The 20,430-nt window shown below is 45.5% G+C and overlaps 1 protein-coding gene across 1 annotated transcript in view; it reads left to right on the top strand.

Annotated features, from left to right (window-relative positions):
• Positions 1-13,164: 13,164 nt before the first annotated feature.
• The window catches only part of LOC134533231 (putative helicase mov-10-B.2), a 98,299-nt gene continuing 91,033 nt past the window's right edge, over positions 13,165-20,430 (top strand). Inside the window, exons 1-2 of the mRNA XM_063370638.1 lie at positions 13,165-13,397; positions 18,486-18,539. Coding sequence (XP_063226708.1) covers positions 18,537-18,539 — 3 coding nt within the window. The 5' untranslated portion in view covers positions 13,165-13,397; positions 18,486-18,536. The remainder of the gene's footprint in view (positions 13,398-18,485; positions 18,540-20,430) is intronic.

Raw genomic sequence — 20,430 nt, 5'->3', positions numbered from 1 at the left:
GCGTCTTAACCCATTGGATCATGGCCATATGGATGAAGTACAACTCAGCCCTTCTGAAAAATACAGAACAGAAACTTTCTTGCCTGTTATTGACCAGTTTATCACTTCTCTTGACCAACGTCTTCAGGCATATAAATATATAGCAAGCCAATATAGCTTTTTTAGCCATATGAAAGAACTGTCTTCAGATGAGCTTAAGGCCGCAGCAGAGCAGCTCGTCAGGTCTTATTCAGATGACTTGGACATTACATTTATTGATGAACTGTGTCAGTTTGTAGCATTTGCCAATATATTCACTGACGAAGAGCCAAACGATATCAGCACTGAACTTTTCATGTACAAGCTTATCATGAAAAAGGGTGTACAGGACACTTTCCCAAACATTGAGATAGCTTCAAGGATATATCTAATTTTGATGGTAACAAACTGCAGTGGCGAGTGCTCCTTCTCAAAACTAAAATTAATTGAAAACCGATTAAGGACATCAATGAAGCAGGAACGACTTGTTAATTTGGCTATCATGAGCATCGAGTCAGATATACTGCGTGAATTGGACTTTGGTGACATCATAAGCGATTTTGCAACACGAAAATCAAGGAAAGTGCCTGGATTGTAATGGTTTTATAATGCTATTCATTTGCTGATTTGTAATATATTTATGTGTTATTTATAAGTTATATAATACTTTTTAATGAAAAAAATCAAATAATTCTAATTGAATTATTTGCGTGAATAAATTTGGTAAATAAACTTGTGTTCGTTTCATTTTGTGATTTTGCATTACATATTGCAACACCTTGAATCAATGAGCCTCCCACCCAAGTGGGCCCCGGGCCACCCAAATCTTAAATCCGGCCCTGATTATATGTGTATTTCGGGTAGGTAATTTGATACAGTACATGGAATTTATCTCATCACTAAGTACTATTAATTTAAAATAAGAATTGGGCATTATGTTGCAGTTTTTAGCTAAACATAATCAAAAATGTCTAAACAATCAATTAAACACAACATCTGTTCATTCGTCACGTAATTTTACATAATGAACATAATTCATCCCGTAATATTACATAATTAACTTAGTACACTGCCACTTTTCTGCTGTCAACGTACGTCGTCTGCTAACAAAGCACTGTTTGCCCACCATTCTGTCAAACTCAATTGGAATCAAAGATGGCCTCCCACTAGCAGTCTATATATATATATATATATATATATATATATATATATATATATATATAGGTCGTTGTAGCAGTCCGAACGGTTTACCGAAACTCCTCCTGTTCGACTGCTGACCATTTGAATTTGGCACATTCTCCAAAAGAAACTATGTCCAAAACAGGGATTCTGTGAGGAGAAAACTGAAATTGAGACCTTTCTTTAAAACAGATTTTTTTTTTTTTTTTTGTTTTCTGAAAGAATTCTTCTGAATGTTTTTATGACTGAATTTTTTTCTTTTGTTTTTTTTAATTTGGTGTTCGATGTGCTGACGTCCCTCGGCCTAAGGTCCCTAATTTCCTGTTTGCGAAAATGTCCTGTTTTGCCAATGTAGCTCTCGTCGGTGAGGAGTGAGTTCAGGCCAACGTGGCCGGGACCGGAAAATACAGGACCTGGAGGGAATTTTACATGGGGAGGAGGAACGGTAGGTAGTTCCAAGGATAAATCGGTGATGTCCGTTTCCACGAGCCCCTTTTATTTCCGTTTAGAGAACCTGCCGCAGCCTGGCCGGCACGAGTTCTGTATTGATGCACAGCGCGTACACGGCCCGTCACGTAAGAGGAATAAGGTCCTATGAGTGTTCGTACTGACTGAGAGGTTCGGCGGTCCGGAGATGCAATTACACGGCCTATAACTTAGGCAGGTGAAGTCCCGGAAAAACTCGTAAAACTGAGTACGTTCAGCGATATAACGAATGCAGCTCAGCTGCAGAGACAACCAGTGACGTTTCACTGTCGGCGAACTTCGAGGCCCTCTCCCCGCGTGAGCGGTCGTCATCGGCTCCCCGGAAGGCAAGACCAGGACTACCTGCTGGGCCCTGTCGACATCGCCCTCCCCATTGAGGAGCCGGACCGTTACCCCGTCTGTCACGTCCTTGTTCACGTCCGTCCTCGTCACCCGCCGTTCCCAGGGGTGAACGCGTCTCCGTCCACGCCTCTGGACAGGCTCCGGCAACGTCACTACTGGGTCACTCAGGTCGACCAGATCGCCCTGTACAATGTCGTCATGCTTCACGTCCTCGATGAGTGGTCTGTCGTTAACATTGGCGTTGGCGTTGTCGTCGTCGGGCGGAAGTACCCGGTCCACAAAGCGCTCCAGCTCTACCATGCTCGCACCACACGGGCCCTTTCCACCCCTCCTGTCGGGCGTCCTTGCCCCACCCCCTCTCGCCAGCCGGGAGCTGCCGTCTCCTCCCTGATGTCCCCTCGTAGGGGGCGGAGTCGGTATTGTCGTCTGGGCCCGTCCGTGCGTCGTGCCCCATGTTTCATCATCTCCGTCAACATCCTCGCTTACCACCCGCCGTGACCCGGGGTGGGCATGTCCCCGTCGACGTCCCTGGTCCAGCTCCGGTGGCGTCAACACGGGGTTACCGAGGTCGACCAGTATTCCTACGGCGATGTCGTCATTGGCCCTGTCGGAGCGATCTACGAGGTACGTGGTGGTCCCCAGTCTGTCAACTACCTCCTGCGGGCCTGGCCACTTAGGGGCCAGACTGGCGCAGAAGCCAATCTCGCCAGACGACAGGTGGTGACACCTGACAAAAGCCTGCTGGCCAGGCTCCAATTGTCCTGGGGGGTGGTTCGTCTGCGGCGTGCGTCGGGCCTAGTAGTCAGCCTGGCGACATCGGGCATCTTCGCGCAGATCGTCCGTGGTCGTGTCGTGCGAGTCGGGGGGTGTGCGTGCTTCCCCGGGCAGGGCGAGGTTTCGGCCCTGCACCAGTTCAGCGGGGGAATGGCCCGTGACAGCATTCGTCCGACGGCGCAGGCAAAACAGCAGCGTCGGCAGGTGCAGGTCCCACTTGGTGTGGTCCTCGTCCAACCGGATGCGCAGCTGAGTCTTAATGTCCTGATTCCACCTTTCGGTCGGATTCGCGCGCGGATGGTAGGTGGGCGTCGTGTGATGCTTCACCCCCCATCCCGCGCAGGACATTCGCCAGTTCCTCCCCGTGAACTGCACCCCGTTGTCCGTCAGCAGGACCGCGGGGTACCCCTATCGCGGGAAGAACTCGCGCTCGAGCAGGGCAATCACGGTGCCGGCCTTCACGTTTGGCACTGCGAACGCCTCCGCCCAGCGGGAGAAGACGTCCGTGACCACAACAATGAAACGCCAGCGACTAGACGTGCGAGGATACGGCCCCATGATATCCACCGCCACAGTGTGGAAGGGATCCCGGGGCCGTCGCGGGACCTGTTGCTCCTTGCCGTCGGTTCACCTGGACTTCCGCTCCTGGCAACGCAGGCAGGCCCGCACGTAGTGTCTCACTTCTGCCACATCGCCAGGCTTGTGGAACGTCCGTCTGACCTCATGTAGTGTCTGCTCCGCACCCGGGTGTCCCGCCAGGGGGTGGTCATGCAGGTAGCCCATGACCCAGCGCCTAGCCTCGGGCAGCACGTGGGTCTGCCACCTGCTCGTCCTGTAAGCCCCCCTGGTCTGGAGCACCCCGTTCACACTCCGGCAGCTCGGTACCAACCCTTCCCCGCACTCCTCCAGTCGAGTCTGGGTATCGGGGTCCCAGAGCTGCGCAGCGTGGACCCACGTGAGCAGTTCAGTCATAGTCTCTGGTCGCGCGTCAGGCGCAGGGGCAGTGGAGCTGGACAGCGCGTACAACACACACGGTCGTGGCACCGAGTCCTCGACCCCGCATTCGCGCTCAGGGAGGAGCACTTCCTCCCAGCCCTGGTTGTCGCGGAACTCATTCTCAGGATCCTAATTCCAGGACAACTCGTCGGCCAGCTGATTTTCACGTCCAGGAACGTGTTCGACCGTGAACGAGAATTCCTGGATCAGCATGGCCCACCGAGTGAACTTAGACTTCCGGCCCTGAGCGGAGTCTAGCCTGCGGAGGCATTGGCTGTCGGTTCTCAGCGTGAATGAGCGCCCCTCGATGTGGTGACAGTACCGCTGCAGGGCCCAGACCACCGCAAGACACTCCTGCTCATTCATGTGATACCTCCGTTCAGCCTGCCCAAACTTGGCGCTGGCATACTCGATCACGCGCCTCACGCCTTGGTCATCCATCTGGTACAGTACCGCACCCATCCCCTCCTGACTTGCATCTGTCTGGATGAAGATGGGGCGGCTGGGCACCAGGCGCGAGATCGTGTGACAGTTCCTGAACCGGTGCTTCACCTGTCGCAAGGCCTCGTCCGCGGCGGGGGTCCACCGGAACTTAGTCTTTGGCGACAGTAGGTCCGTCATCGAGGCCGTGATCGTGGCGAAGTCGGGGACAAAGGACCGCAGCCAGTTGAGCAGCCCCAGCAGCTTCTGGAGCTGCTTCCTGGTCTTCGGTGCCCCCTTTCCCTCGATCAGCTCCAACTGCTCGGGTCGGGGACGGCACCCCTCCGCCGTCACAATGTCTGGGCATGGGGAACTCGCGGTGAGGTCCTCAGCTCGTCCTGGAGTTGATGCGTTGATGTTCCGGTGGTCCACGAGGCGGCTGGTCCGGCCCGGAAAAACCTCCGTCGGGGCCGCTGTGGTCATGGTGACACTCTGTTGTCCCCGTGGCTGCCCCGGCACGGAGACCGCTGGCGGGATGCCTATGTCGATGCTCAGGTTGCCCACCTCACCAACAGCATGTCGACGAGGCGGCTGGTCCGGCCCCGGTAAAACCGGCTTCAGGGCTGCGGTGGTAATGGTGGTACTCAGTTTTCCCTGGGGTTGTCCCATCACGGGAACAGCTGATGGGGAGCATTTCTGTTGCCCCTCGCTTCCCAGCGACGGACATGATGGTGTTGTAGGCGCTGGTGGTGGTCGACGAGTCCTGCTGGTTACTGGGTCTGCCGGTGGTTGGCGGGTCTGGGAGCTACACCCAGTTGTCCCTCCGCTCCTGTTCCCGCGTTTCCCGCCTGCGACATGTTGCCCTCCCGCGCCTCCTCCCACGCGGCTCTGGTGGGGCACAGGCGATGCCAATGGTATGCCTCCGGGCAAAACCGGCATCGCGGCAGACTCTCGTCCCTCTCCAGCGTTCCTGTCCGCTCGTGACGTCCCCCTCCTACTGCAAAGGTCTCTGGGCGCCCCCTGGTGCCACTTCGGTCTGCTGTCTTCTGAGGTCCCACACCGTCGGCGTAGCTCACCATGGCCATGTCATTGTCCGTGACTTCTGTGACGGTCACCCCCCGCGGTCCTGAGCGGGCCCGGGAAACTCTAGGGCCCCTAAGTGCCGTCCTCCACTGCGACATTTCGCGCTCAATCACGCGAGCAAGGGCCACGAACTCCTCTGTGTCACGTCCGGCAGCTGTCCTCATGAAGTGGCGGAACTCTGGTAACAATTGTTCGACGATGGTTGGTAACGCCGCACTCACGTCCCCACTTGTCCCCAATCGGCGGAACATGCGCAGCTTCTCGTAGATGAACTGTTCTGCGCTCTCGTCTTCGTCCTGGTTCCGGCAATAGAACGTCCGTAGACACATCGCACGCGCCTGATCGTTATCGAACCTAGTCTCGACTTGGCGTACAAAATGTCCCCACTCAGTATCAAAACTTCCGGCCATTGACCACCAGTTTCTCGCCTCGCCGCGGAGCTGTCCCGCCACTCGCGACACCCACTCTGCCCGTCGCACTTTGTACAGCTTTAGGAGGTGCTCGCACTCCCGCAGAAACACCCGCGGGTCCTCATTGTCTCTCCCCGCGAACACTGGCAACTCGAACTGCGTATTCACGTACCGCACTACCGGCCCCTCAACGTCCGCGGGCCTGTCGCTCTGTTCCCATTTACAGTTGGCATCTGTGCTGTCCATGCCGTCCGCGCCCTCGGCCGCCCCGCCGGACCCGCACACTACGCTTTTCACGTCAACTTTCGCGGGGTCTTCTTCCTTGTACATGCCTGTTTCGAAACAGATCAGTTCGTTTCTGTCTTGTCCTGTCTGTTTCCACGCCATCCTACCCGCCGGCGCTACTGATCCGGGACGTAATCGCAATCGCCCCCAGTAATACAGTCCGATCCTTCCCGTCGCGTTATCTTCAACCGGAGATCCCACTGCGCCGTCGTCTTGAATTCCCGTCGCTCCCACGTCGCGAAATCTCTCGCCGAAACGTCTCGTGTTCGCACTGTTCCCGCACCGCGATATCTCTCGCCGACGTCTCGAGTTCGCGCCTTCCTGTGCCACGTTATCTCCCGCCGGCGCGCCGGCGCGACGGCTCGACGGCTCGAGTTCGCTTCGCTCTCACGCCGCGCGGCTGCACCTGCCTCTGTCCTGTCTGCGTGCGCTTACGTGCGCTTACGTGCGCTTACGTGCTTTCGTGTGTGTTTATGGCCACACTAGTTGGGCGCCAAATGACGTCCCTCGGCCTAAGGTCCCTAATTTCCTGTTTGCGAAAATGTCCTGTTTTGCCCATGTAGCTCTCGTCGGTGAAGAGTGAGTTCAGGCCAACGTGGCCGGGACCAGAAAATACGGGACCTGATGGGAATTTTACGTGGGGGAGGAACGGTAGGTAGTTCCAACGATAACTCGGTGATGTCCGTTTCCACGAGCCCCTTTTATTTCCGTATAGAGAACCTGCCGCATCCTGGCCAGCACGTCGCAGAACGAGCGCCCTCCCCGCCGCGACCCGGACTCCCGGAACTAAGTCTCGTCCTTAGAATACGTCCCGACACGAACAGAGGAGGTAACCCTGTATCTAATGGGTCCGGTTACGATTGTTCTGTATTGATGCACAGCGCGTACGCGGCCCGTCACATAAGAGGAATAAGGTCCTATGAGTGTTCATACTGAATGAGAGGTTCGGCGGTCCAGAGATGCGCTTACACGGCATATAAGGTAGGCAGGTGAAGTCCCAGAAAAACTCGTAAAACTTAGTACGTTCAGCGGTAGAATGAATGCAGCTCAGCTGCAGAGACGACCAGTGACGTTTCACTGTCGGCGAACTTCGAGATCAGAAACGCGTCTCCCGAGCAGCACGGAGCGGAGCGCATGTCTTCTCGCTCTCGCGTCTCGTTCACCACTGCCGTCCCCCGCCCGCTAGCGGGCCGTGGCCCGAAGGCCGCGGGGGAGGGTGGGGGAAATCGGCCGGCGTGAGAGAGGCCCACCTCACGGTGCGCCAGGCTGCGATTACATTACTAACATAGCATAAGCACTTGAAAGAATCACAGAATTATTAAAACGACATGACAAGTAATTAATTTATAAAACGAAATACACGTGAATTAATTAGTTAGGAATAAATAACAAGTGAAGTATTTACACAATGTTTCAGATGTGACAGTTTTGTTACGTTACAAAATATACGCAATTGTGGAGGCTCGTGACCACTTAAAAGTACATAATAAGCATAATTATTTACAGCACAAAAAGAAGTCCACTGGCATGCTAGGGCACACGCGGGTGCGTCCCTGACCGTAGCACTTCACAGACGGTGCACTGGGGGGACAAACCTCCCTTAGGACCACGTTGGTGGACAGGTACGGCCTCTGCATCTGGGAGGGTACGACGACTGTCGTCAGCGCATTACACTCTGTCGATCCGAACAGTGTGGCAAGTTTTGATTTTTGGTTGTCTGCATTTCAGCGATTTCTTCGTCACTATATTCAAGATATATTGGTAAATACTATTGAAACCTTTGGTGCTAAGAAATGACTGGATGTCCAGTTGAAGGGGGTTCATAAATCTCATTGGAGAGCTGTGTTTTGCGATAATGGTGAAAAGCTTTTTTTTTTTTTTTTAAAGCTTGATAATTGTTTTTGCTGTGATTTTACAGGCCTGTTTGCTGTTAACAGGACACTTACAGTTAGTCCATTCGGGATGAACCATTCCTACGACATTTGCAAAACAAAGTTTATTAAAGCACTCAGATTGAGGGATCATTTTATTTTCCAGTTTCCTAATTTAAATGTGTATACCAGGTCCATACAGGGCATTAATATATTATTTAAATGAATCATGCATTGGGGAATTTTTTTTAATGCTGTTTTTTGAACATATATGCAATTGCTTTTTTGCACTGTTTGTCATGGAAAAATTCCGATAGTCAAAAAAATAAATAGAAATATGAAGATAAAATATTCACAGAAAACAATACTGATTCATCTGATGTCGGACAAATGGAACAACAATGAAAATAAACAAGAGTTATGGACAAAAAAGATGATGGCACTGACAAAAAATGTTCTACATATAAATATCATACAGCAAATAAGACAAGATAAGGTGACAACTAAGCCACACAAAATCAAAACATATGAACACATTGACACAGATCGCCAGTGCTCTTTCTGGTTGTGCAGACAATTTTGTCCCATCTATGCCTCAAAAAAGCTTGTGTAGTGGGTGTAGGGCCTGCACCATGCCGAACACTACCTAGAGTATGTCAGTGCAGCATAGTGGGTGTGACAGCCTCAAACACAGTGTTGGCTATGGTCCACACGATAGTCACAGCTGGAACTATTTGCAGGAGTTACAATTTTAAATTTCTGTAGTTACAGGAAACATTTAAAGGTGGACAACACACAAATTAATGAGAAGGGTTATGTGTTTACACAAACATGACCTACACTGGCCACAATTGATGCTTGTCTCCCGCGCAAACTGCCCCAGGTGGTGGTCTCTCTCTGCCAGAGAAGAGCAGTTCCAGCTAAGCTCCCCTCGGGTAAAGACATGTCTCGCAACCACAGCAATCAAGCATTTCTGCAACCTACATCCAGTAGCAGCAATAGTGAGTTCCTCAGCTAACCATCATGTTAGTTCCAGGGCTACACCCACATGGCACATTGAGTATATGGCCCGCTACATTTAATAAGAACATGAAATAGTGCATCTTCGAAATCATCTGTAAAGTTATGCTGGGACATGAGATTGTCCCTGGCCATTGTATAGTGAATTTGGTCACTTAGGCAGTGTGCTGGGATTATTTGCATGCTCCCCAACCAGTCTGTGATATTTAACATAAATTGACTTAGTACTGTGTTAAGGTAATTGTCTGCACAATCCCCTGTGCCACACATTATGTAATCTCTGCACCCATTCTATGCATTTCCGCATAAAACATGTGCTACTAGTAAAGCTTTCGCAGTTACCCACTGCACTCTCTTTGTGCCTCGATTGCCTAGTTTTGCATCCCTTCTGACTCAGTGATCTGGTCATTGAACAGCTGTAGTTTGCATCAGAAGATCTCTCAATGGTTTAGGAACCCGGTTGCCTTCCAAGAATCCCGCAATGGTTTATGGTCCTTGTTGCCTTCTTTCTACCATAAAGAGATGTGTAACAGCAAGTCCACGGACTTCACGCAGAGGAACAGGTAATGGACAAGCATAGTTGCTGTAAAGGACGTGCAACAATAAAATAATTTGTACTTGTGTTCCGAGTGTAATTACGTAGTGTTAGTAGCAACCTAGGGTATGTAACACCCTGGGGTATTTCTGTCTGACCAAACACACTACTGCTTGTACACCACATGATTATGTCATGCCCAGAATTTCCAGAGTCTCATCGCTCTGTGAGTTGTCACATGGGTACACCACCAGTCAACTGGCGCCCAGAATATTCACCCTTATCGCAAGTGCAGGAAGGAAGTAGGTGTAAATTTTTTTTGTGGGAAAAATTCGGCAAATTTCAACATCATCAGTCAAAACCAGCAACAGTTACACGTGGGGACAAAGGCGTGGCAGTGGTGCATGGAAAAATCTGGTAACAGACAGTAACAGTAACAGGTCTCCGCTTGCAAGAATAACTACCTCACACCCCATGATGTGGGCGAAATTGAACATGTCTGTATTTGGTTGGCCCCATGCCACTCGAGCACAACCGAAGAGAACAGAAAGTGGTAGAAAATAACATGCTGCCACTGCTCCATGCCGTTTACACATCGAAGGAGTGGAAAGATAAAACAACCGAGTCATGAACAACACAATTGGTACAGAACAACATGGAACCCTCAAACGACAGCAGCGAAGGACTGCGAGTTCCAGGAACATACCAATATGGTGATGTGTGCAATCACGGACAGGTGAAGTTTTTAACAACCAAGCCAAGACTCGTGGCTAGCGCACTCTTCGCGACTTCGGAATGCATAGTTCGCACAGAAGAAGCTGTTCAGTGTACACATTGCTATATAGTAAAGCATACGCATAAGCGCGACTACTGGAGTTTCTGACATTTCGGGATGGCTTTATTCTGTGCGAAACTAGTGAGGAGAAATAAAAAAACCGACAAGCATCCACGGCACTCATGACATGCTCACCAAGTTGCCCTTTTACCCTCCCTGAGTTTCTGAAAAGATGAGGACCTATGCAGGTTCGTGCGAAAATATCAGTACAAACTCACTAGTCACAACATTGAGGCGGACAAGTGTGCAGAGCAGGCCAGTGTACAGCTGTGCAGTGAAGGGCGTGCTTGGTGAGAGCGCAAAAGGGGTTATGACACTGACTGGCATGAGCCCACAAGGCGACTGGAAACCTGGTTAAATGACACGCGGGCACGAGCTCGATGCCAAAGCGAACTGTAAAATTTTGCGCAGGCACCGAAAGAATATATCTAATAATTTATGTACGCGAAATTGCAGTTGTACCGACGCCTTATGCCAATCAGGAGAGACGACGACGTTCTACCGAACATCGTCGAATTGATGCAACCAGAGCTGAGACCATTTGTGCGAGCAGCGACAAAGATGGATTAAAAAATTCCTGGCAGTAACTCACAACATCGTGCACGACTTGGCAGGAATCGCGAGCCCAGTTTGTTTGTGATCTGCATTCCAACACTCCAACTTTTAACTGACAATTACGACAAAGTCACAAGTTAATGCTATGCGTTAAAACCATGGAGTTAGGAATTGTTATTAAAACCCTACAAGCTTTCAAATAAATTAAAAACCCTAAACTATACCTGACGTTTAAAACGAAACAAAGTTTTAAATATATACCCACTTTAAAAAAACTTCCATTTAACACAATGTTAATAATGGGTTTCAAAACTAATTAGCACCGTTAGTTTGCAGGTCACCGCGAGCTTCACTAAGTCAAAGTATATGAAGGATTTTTTTTTCCTAGCCTAAGTTAATTCTAAGTGTATAGGGGAGGGTCCAGGTTAGGGGAGGACCTAGGTGTGTCTCAGGCCGAAGCCTATACACTCTACCATGCGGGTTTTTAACCATGCGGGAGAAGGGCGCGTGCATTGTTTGCTTATTGTGGTTTACTGACCAGCCATGGCTGCGATTGGCGCCATGACTGACGCCACATTGGTCGCCTAGCTTAAAAGCTAGCTAATGTGACCCAGGTAAAACCTGCATAGACACAGGGAAAACCCTGGGCCGGTTCATGCGGGTATCAAGTAACATGCATTAAGCAAGCAGGTAACTACTGGACAAGAGGGAAGGAGGGTCCAGGTAAGAAGAGTTGGAGGGGCTGAAAAATCAACCATGCTGGAGTTGGGTGCTTGGGCCTTGCGGCCCGCATTTAAAGTTTGGGGACTCCTGGGTTATTATTAACCAGGGGCGCAAGCGCCCCCAGGGGCGGGCGACTTCATTCGTCAGCCCAGCCACAGCCCAGGCAGCCACAGTTAAAACAGAAGTGGGCAGACGAGCCAGTAAACCAGCTCGAACTGCGGGCGCACGGAGCGAAAGGCAGCCTGACATTGAACTATCTTCATCTTCCTTCTTCAGGTTAACAGCAGTACTTTTCAAGCCAGGGTGGGGGGAGGGAACCAACCTCGCCACCCAAAATCCCCGAGACGGTTGAAGGTCGCGCTGCTCGAGGCTACTACTGCCAGACGTACAGTAGCCCCAGCTGAAGGTTCCTGATGTCTTCCTTCAGAGTTCCGATGCATTTCAATTCCGTTGCGCGCGCAGCAGTTCACAGCTCCGCAAGTTCCAGCCCGCAGTTCGTCTACAATACGCATCCAGGGAACATCGAGCTCCCCTGCGGTGCCTTCGCTGACGTAACTGCTTCCTGCCACGCGCCGAGCTACATTCAGGCTACCTTTCACCCCGATAGCCGTAATAACGACTCCACAGGCCGGCCATTTGTCCGCGGACTGCTATTGGTTATTCACAGCCACCCCAGTGAGATTGCAACTCTCGAGCTGGGCTCCCGTATCCGCCACCCGCGGGTCGCGGTCGGTAGCAGTTGGCACTGCTAGGACGCCCCCAGGCAGCCACAACCCCCCCGCAAACTGCCAGCCTTCGGCTACCCAATAGGGCGCAGGGAACTCCCAGCCAACAGTACGCGAGAGAGATGTGCACTTCCCGAGAGACGACCACCGACCGTATATGAAGGAACGTTGCCAGACCTATTTATATGATCGTGGTCCAGATGGCTAAACTATATATGGTGCAATTAATTCGTATATAATATTTTTTTGTGATCATCGGGGGACGTACCATGTGTGTTGGTGTGTCAAATGAAACATTACGATAGCGAAACTATCCTGGAACTCATTTTGTACACTTTAATGGTCATAACAACAAATAATCGCAATTTTAAAGGTACTTGAGAAAATTACAATTACACCATTTATTCTGTGCTGCTATCTTTAGAGCTTTTGGGGTAACAAATGTATCGATGGTTGCTAAATGTTAGCCAGAATGCATGATATCAGTTTCTAGTCTCGTGCAGGGGACAGTGTATTAAAATTGTTGCTTTTTCTTTACCTAACAGGGCTGACCTCCGTAGCGTAGTCGGATGCACACCGGCTTACGGTGCGAGGGGTTCTGGGTTCGAGTCCCGGGTAAGGCATGGGTGTTAATTTACAGTAAGAGATTTGATTGCTACGAAATGATAAAGATTGGAATGATTTAGTTCTGGTTGTGGGCGAAAGCCGTTAACCATACAAACAACTAAAAAAAAAAAAAAAAAAAAATTTACCTAACAGGAATTGGGTTTGAACACATTCTGGATTCGGCCAGCGATTTTTGTTACGTTTGTTTTCCAACAAGGTATTGCTCGATCGTTACCTTATTAGAATGTTTTGGAATTCCCCCGTTTGACAGAGCTTCTAAGGTGCGTGCAGTCAAGGTTTTGTAGTCTATGGGGGTTTTCCAACCAACGATACCTCGTGATAATCGCGTGTGTATTGTTTTGTTTTTTTTAATGCCTCGGTATTTTTCGATTTGACTTAACCTAAGTTAATCAAAATTATTACTTGTCATTTTTTAAGAAATATTTTTGCGTATGTAGAAGATTGCAACTGACATTGTCTTATTTTGTTTTATATTTTATGTTTCTTATTCTAATTTGTTTGGTAAACCATGCGGTAAGTTCTTCGACATAGTACTTATTTGTTTGTATATATATATATATATATATATATATATATATATATATATATATACATACATATATTTTTTACTTGTTTAAGTTTTGCAGTTAGTATTATTTGTGTGCTTAATATTTTTAATTAGCTAATACACTATGGGCTATTCCCATTTAGGAGCACACTAGGTAGCATACCAGCGGGTACATATAAAATTAATGTATTTGTTGAAGAGTGCTGCTTTTAGTGTTAAGCGGTAAATTCTAACCTGAGCTGCGCATTAAAAAAAAAACTGAAAAGGTTTTTTTAATACTCTCATTGATTATTTGCTATGTCGCAAAACAGCAGTTTTCAATCTCTCCTGAAATCTGGAAAACTGTTAAATCTAAACTTTTTGCCGTTGGCCATCTGCTCGGTTGGCAGGGAGGCGTCACGTAAGTCAAAATTTTAAGTATTAAATTGTTAACTTTTGTATATTTAATTTAGTAAAGTCTGTCAACATACTAAAATTTAGTTTATTTATTTAAATCTAATTTAACAAGTGCTGGTACTCCATGGATTATGTATACCACAGCACATGTACTGAATGTATGTTTGGTCTGCAATGGGAAATTTTCTGAACCAGAACTTACATTTTTGGGTAAATATGTAGTGTACGGATTATCGTCAAAAAAAATTTTAAAAATCTGAAATAACTTTCATTATATGCTCTTTTACATCCTCTTTTACTTGTATAGTTTTAAGTAGGTATTTATAATGTAACTGACCTGACCGAACAACGGGACAAAGGTAGATTAGGTCAGGTCAGCTACATTATAAATACTTTGAAACTGAACGGACATTAAAAATAATAAAATTAATTTTAATGGTTGTTTAGTTTTAAAGTATTTATAATGTAGCTGACCTGACCTAACAAACCGGGACAAAGGATGAACAGTAGGAACTCACGTAATTGCAACAAATAAAACATTAAAATCTGAAACGTTAAAAACTCACCTAAGTTAGAGGCGGGTACAATTCCTTTGCCATTAGTAGAAAATGATGCAGTCGTTCATCTACGTCGCGGAAAAAAAAAATCATACTTGTAAACAAGTAACAATGGTGCATGCCGCAAGAGTGCACAGGATGAAAATTAAAAAATTCGAAATCTCCTAAAGTATTGGAATTTCTTATCTCCGCCGGGTTTAATGAAAAGAGGAAGTTAAATAGTACAGAATAAAAGTATTTTCCGAATTAAAATTTTTTTTTTAACAAGTATTGCCCAAATATGAAAATAAAAAAATTCGATATCTCCTAAAGTATTTGGAATTTCTTATCTCCGCAGGCTGTAATGAAAAGAGGACGTAAAAGAGCATATAATGAAAGTTATTTCAGATTTTTAAAAAAAAATATTACGATAATCCGTACACTACATATTTACCAACAGTTTTTTCAGCTAGGTAATAAGTATATCGGTGAGTATGTATTTAATAAATTTTTACTTATTTGTTTAATGTTTTGTTGTAAGACAACTATGAGATTGGTACGGTATGGTTGTAATTATCGGATGTCGACTTCAGCATCAGGCTGGATATAAAGAAATGGCGACTGACCTGTACTCTTTGACCTTGCTGATGTTTGTTGTTACACTGTACCTACTCAGAAATTTTCAAACCCACTTGGAAACAATAAAATAAATTATAGTTGCGATTTTGAATGGTTGACGAGCGAAGCTGTAAAGACATAGGTTATGCTTGTCAATAAAAATAAACAAATTAAAATTCCTTTTACATATTATTTAGGGTATGTTGGACTGTATTTGCCTCCTTTGTCAGTTAGTGGAGCGCTATTTGAATTTTGGCTCGCAGCACACAGGGTTTTTCTACATCCCGAGAATAGCTGGTTAGGGATTAAGCGTATGAAGGAAGAATCAATTGCATCTGGCTTAAGTGTGGGGAGTCCTGAGTGATATTGTAAAATAGAGTGTTATTCTGTCAATTATAACATTCATAATGGTATAACAATGTAATAGGCAGAGAACCCCAACTGCCATGAGCTAAGTCAAACTGTCTCGTGCATAGCTGTCATGCTAGTGTAGCACAAACGCTGGCCGGCCTGGGGTGAGATGACATCAGTGGTCTCGGCTGCTGTACAGTTATCTCTCCACTGCAAGACAATGGATTGTACTGGAAAGCTTCAGGTTTCACTAATACTTTCTTCTCTGCGATATCGCTTAGTATTGCTTGATTTTAAGATCACTGGGCCTTTCAGTTTTACTTTTCCAAACTCCATTCTCATCATTCTTTTTTCTGCTCTTATCTTATCTACATCACTGTGCTGCTTGGATTTTATTTTTTTCCCGTTTTTTTAATTCTAGCTTCTCTTACAGATAGTAATATCCTACCATTAATAGGTACATGCCCAGAATATTTTGCCCTTTATTACATACTCCATTTTCCAATGTAGCTTAATCTATTGCCCTAATAGAACCCACTTATTCATTTATAAGCAATACAACCATCACGTGTGGGTAGAGAGACTACCTACCTAGCTAAACATGTTGTTCAACTGAATTAAAATTGGTTTTCGTTAAAAGAAATGTGTGGATGGTATAACAGTAATTAAAACATAATAAGCTGCAACTTTCTTGGATCAAGTAGTTGTAATTAACAACTATCTAACTTGTTTACTGAAGTAGCAATGTCTAGCCTCGACTAGATCATGAGCACCCATGTTCCCAGCAAAGCTGTTGCACATTCCACACACACAGCCAGGTGTTGGGTGGCGATCAGCGACCGGTGATTCCTGATAGACACTCGCCACTCTCACAGCACGGCTGCGAGCTGACGCTCTTATCGCCTGGGGAATCTAGCTCCTATGCATCAATGCGGCAAGCAGTGCGTCTGCACCCTTAAACTGAAATGGTATATTTCCCTTGATTCTTGCAGGAAAGTGTTATATAAAACCTAGTTTAGAGTGGTAGATCTAGAAGATAATGAAAAGGAAAGGTAGTCTTCAGCCCCTCAAGCTCTTCCTCAGATCCATCTTTGCCACCTTTGGAAGTGCAGATGTTCACGGATAAAAGAAATAGTCCTGAAATTTATTTTATAACATAAATAATTTATAGCCAGTAGCTTGGTCTGAGTGAGAAGTGTCTCCCTGACATATATGGAGAAGGTTAAAAAAGTGAGAACTGCTCAAATCTACAAATTTTGACAGAACACGATTTGTAATGGTGTAGCCACTTACATTTGAATGAACAGTTAATTTAATGTAGGTTAATAAAAGGTAATTATAATATTAAATTAATCATCACAATATTCATTTTAAGGTAACGTTAGCTGATGCTTCTGTGCTACGCTACGAGAGTCTACAGGCAAAACTCTCTTGCACTGCTTATTATACCTCCCTTTTCTCTTCGTTACACCACTGCCACATAATGTCAAACAAAAATAAAACTGTATTTTGGAATATCAACTCATGAACCTACAATATCATTAGAGTAAAATAACCAGAAATATTGGAGTAAACGGTTTTCTCTAAAGCTTTCATGTTCTCATTTATTTAATCAGTGTTACGTAGTTGCAATACCCTGTGTTGCCCAGGTAAGAATATAATATGATCTTCCACAGCAAAATGATGGGTAAGCCAACTTTCAGTTTCAGACAGTGTAACAGCATTCCTAGCACAATCAATGAATTAAAAAAATTAACTATGATGTATCAGCAATGCAATAGCCATTGTCAGGAGACAAAGAAAGCATCAACAATGCAACAGTTGTTGCCATTGAGATTATCGGGAAAATGTGGTTGAAAATTAAATTTTAAAAATGAATACTAAAACAAAGACGCACAGTCACTTCCATCAAACCCTTAGAATAGATGGTGGCCCACCACAACTGCGAGTGGAAAGCGGTGAGTGGTTCTCGAAAAAACTGAAAATATATAAAAATACCCCTTATTCACACACATGCACATATGCGTGTGTGCGTGCGTGCCTGCGTGTGTGTGTGCGTGTGGAGACACGTGTCTCTGCCCCTGCTAAGATGCCCTGCAATATTTAAAGGACAAATTAATTGTAAAATAATGAAAAATATTGTTTTAATGAAAAAAAAACCATTTATTAAGTTATCATTGTTGATTCAATATTTGATGTGTGGGTTGTCAGTAACTAAACATTTAGGGGTAGATTTTTTGACAGTTACAAGAATTTTACCCCTTTTTTAGTAGTGATGCATCAGATGAGTATGTGCATATGTAAACATTTTTATGTTATACTCACTATAGTGTAGAGATGTTCTCACCATAATAAGGCCACTGTACTGTTATTAGTGCATGTTTTTTATGTTCTTTCAGAGTGTTTGATGATTTTTGGCTGTAGGTATGCAACATTTTGTCTTTGACGAGCACCTGTTATTAGCAATACCAGGTACCGTATTCTAATCAGCAGTGCCTTGGTTGGATGAAACTTTGCATATATTTATTTAATTCAGGGCTGTTAGACATAAAGTCAGCCTAGGATAAACATATTGACAAATAAACTAGAGCTGCATTTCTTTTATAGAAATTGACACAACCCATTGTGCTACGCGACTTGGCCATTGCAAAACATTTCCCCGCTGATATGTGGTCCATGTTGGCTGTGGTTGCGCTGCAAGTAGTGTGGACTCGCAGGGGATGTTTGTTATTTTCCGCTGCCTGTAGCTGTAGTGGAAGCATTAGCAAGATTGTTGAAGTGTCGTCGTCATAGTGCTCAAGGCTATCTGGGATCCGTGTGCCTGGTGATGGCTGGAAGTCCCGTCTCGAGGCCTGGCAGCGTGCCTTTAGGTTTCCCCCGAGCATATTGGTGATTGCTTGTCTGAGGAAAGAGTGAAACCCTTTATCTCTGTTATCTTAGTGACTTATCTGTTCATTGTCACTCTAGCAGTCTCGAACGTAGCATTTCTCTGTGATAAGCTGTAATCAAACTTGCATTGTGTTTATTGTACCTGAATGTTTGCATTGGTAACTTAAGCACGAGAAAAATAGACTGAAATTTTCAGGAAGTGTGTGTGTTGTAAAATTACTACCTTATATTGAGCACCTACATCACAATATTGCTTTGTTTCAGGGTTGAATAGATGTCTGCTGATTAGCACTGTTAAACTGCATTATCATCAAAATGGTATGTTATTAATCTTAATTAATTTTTTTTTTTTTTTTTTTTTTTTTAGTTTAATTTATTGCATCCATTATATATTTTTATATTGTGTAAAAGTTTTGCACAGAGATATTGGACAACTCTTATACAAAAAAAATATGATAAATTAAATACATAGAACACAAATAAATATTTCTCCTAATCTTCCATTTTCTGAAACCACCTCTGTTTCTGCAGCGAGTGTAGCTAGTCACCAATATTGACATACCTCATGCAGTCCTATTAAAGATAATTTATTGTACATAGGATTGAAAAGTGCTAGACATAGAAACATCAGAGGCGGAAAACCGAAAGTGCTACTTCTGTTTTTGTCCATTTTGTACCTGTTTGTAGCTGTCGTGCCCACTGCTAAGGTCCTAGGTTGTTGGTAGGCATGATACAAATAAAAAATAAATGAATAAAAATAAAAATTTATTACTACACAACACCTGTTGGGTGTAAAGATAGATTGTAACATATGGGACATAAGAGCAATATTTAATTGATGAACTTAAAGAGTTAAAATATCTGGTTGTTGAATCGCAAATTGACTAGAGGTATTTATGGTTTGGAGACAAGATACATAAATATATGACGTTTTTTGGTTATCATGTCAAAAATAGTAACAATAGGTTTAAAATATATAACTCTTACATTCTCATGAAAGACTAGAAATAACAGTTGAAAAGGAACCGGCCAGTGGAGATAAAATTACATTAGCGGTTAACAATAACAATTTATATGATTTGAGATACATATTAACCTGATATTCCAGAGGCTATAATTGAGGCGGTGTACTGTGCCGGAAATTTGGTAATTCGGCACGTTTTTTTTCTTCTAATTTTATATAATTTATATTATTTTTGGAAATTTTATTTTTCTTTATAATTTGGTTACTTTGGGTGATTTACTCTTTGTTAGGCTGGTGTACTCTCCTAAGTTAAACTTTGTGCCAGTAGTCTGAAGCACCTTTCCCCAGAGACGTATCTGATATTTTGCAGATCTAAGACTTTGTTGGCAGCCCGTTTGAAATTTACCTCGCTTACAGGCACGTCCCAGGCCTGTAACATTACTTCACTTCATGACTAAAACTGCATACAACAGCTCTGGGCGAGTTGTTACCATTTCTCAGAGACGAGCTGACCGTAGCCTTTACCGTCACGCAAACGTCTTAGGTTCACTCCCCTGGAGTCACGTCATGGACGCTAGTTCCCAGCGTCGTTGCGCTTTTTGTTCACCCCCCTCCCCTCTCGGTTCTAAGAATTCGCCTAAGACCATTGACCGGTCATAAACCCCAGCAGACAGCGACCGTCTCCAAGGGCGGCTGGCATAAAAAAATGTGAGTGCAAAGATGGACCACCCCACGACATCTAGCGGCAGAAACAGTAACTTATTATCTTGGCTGCCAGAGCGCAGCACTAGACTGCGCCCTTTAACCCTTGGTTAAAGCAGACGCCTTGGGCGAGTCGTTTCTTTTTTATTTCAGACACCCCTCAACAGGTAGCGCTAAGGTCGGCCAGTGCTACCAACTTCGAGACATCAGTCAGAGTTTTTTTATTACGCCCACTCTGGGAACTTCGGAACCTTTCGGTCCGGACGCCCCATTCCCTCCCCTCTACTTTTGATTGAACCTTTACTTTTAATTACGAGACGCGGTTCTTCGCGTCGCGACTGCAGACGGACTATTTGTGATTATCGGCGAGTCAACGAGACACTGCAAGTCTTCCACCCGGGCGCAACCGACAATGTAGTCGCTTAAATAAGGGATGCTATCCCTATAATCTTCTTTATGTAGTTTAGTCCGTCTGCTTAGTACAAAGAGTACGTAATAGTTATTTTTCTTTTAAATAATTTTTTTTGAAATAATGAAAACATC

This window comes from Bacillus rossius, chromosome 6 (genome assembly GCF_032445375.1).
Source record: "Bacillus rossius redtenbacheri isolate Brsri chromosome 6, Brsri_v3, whole genome shotgun sequence".
NCBI lineage: Eukaryota > Metazoa > Arthropoda > Insecta > Phasmatodea > Bacillidae > Bacillus > Bacillus rossius.
This window is presented reverse-complemented; position numbering and strand designations above follow the sequence as displayed.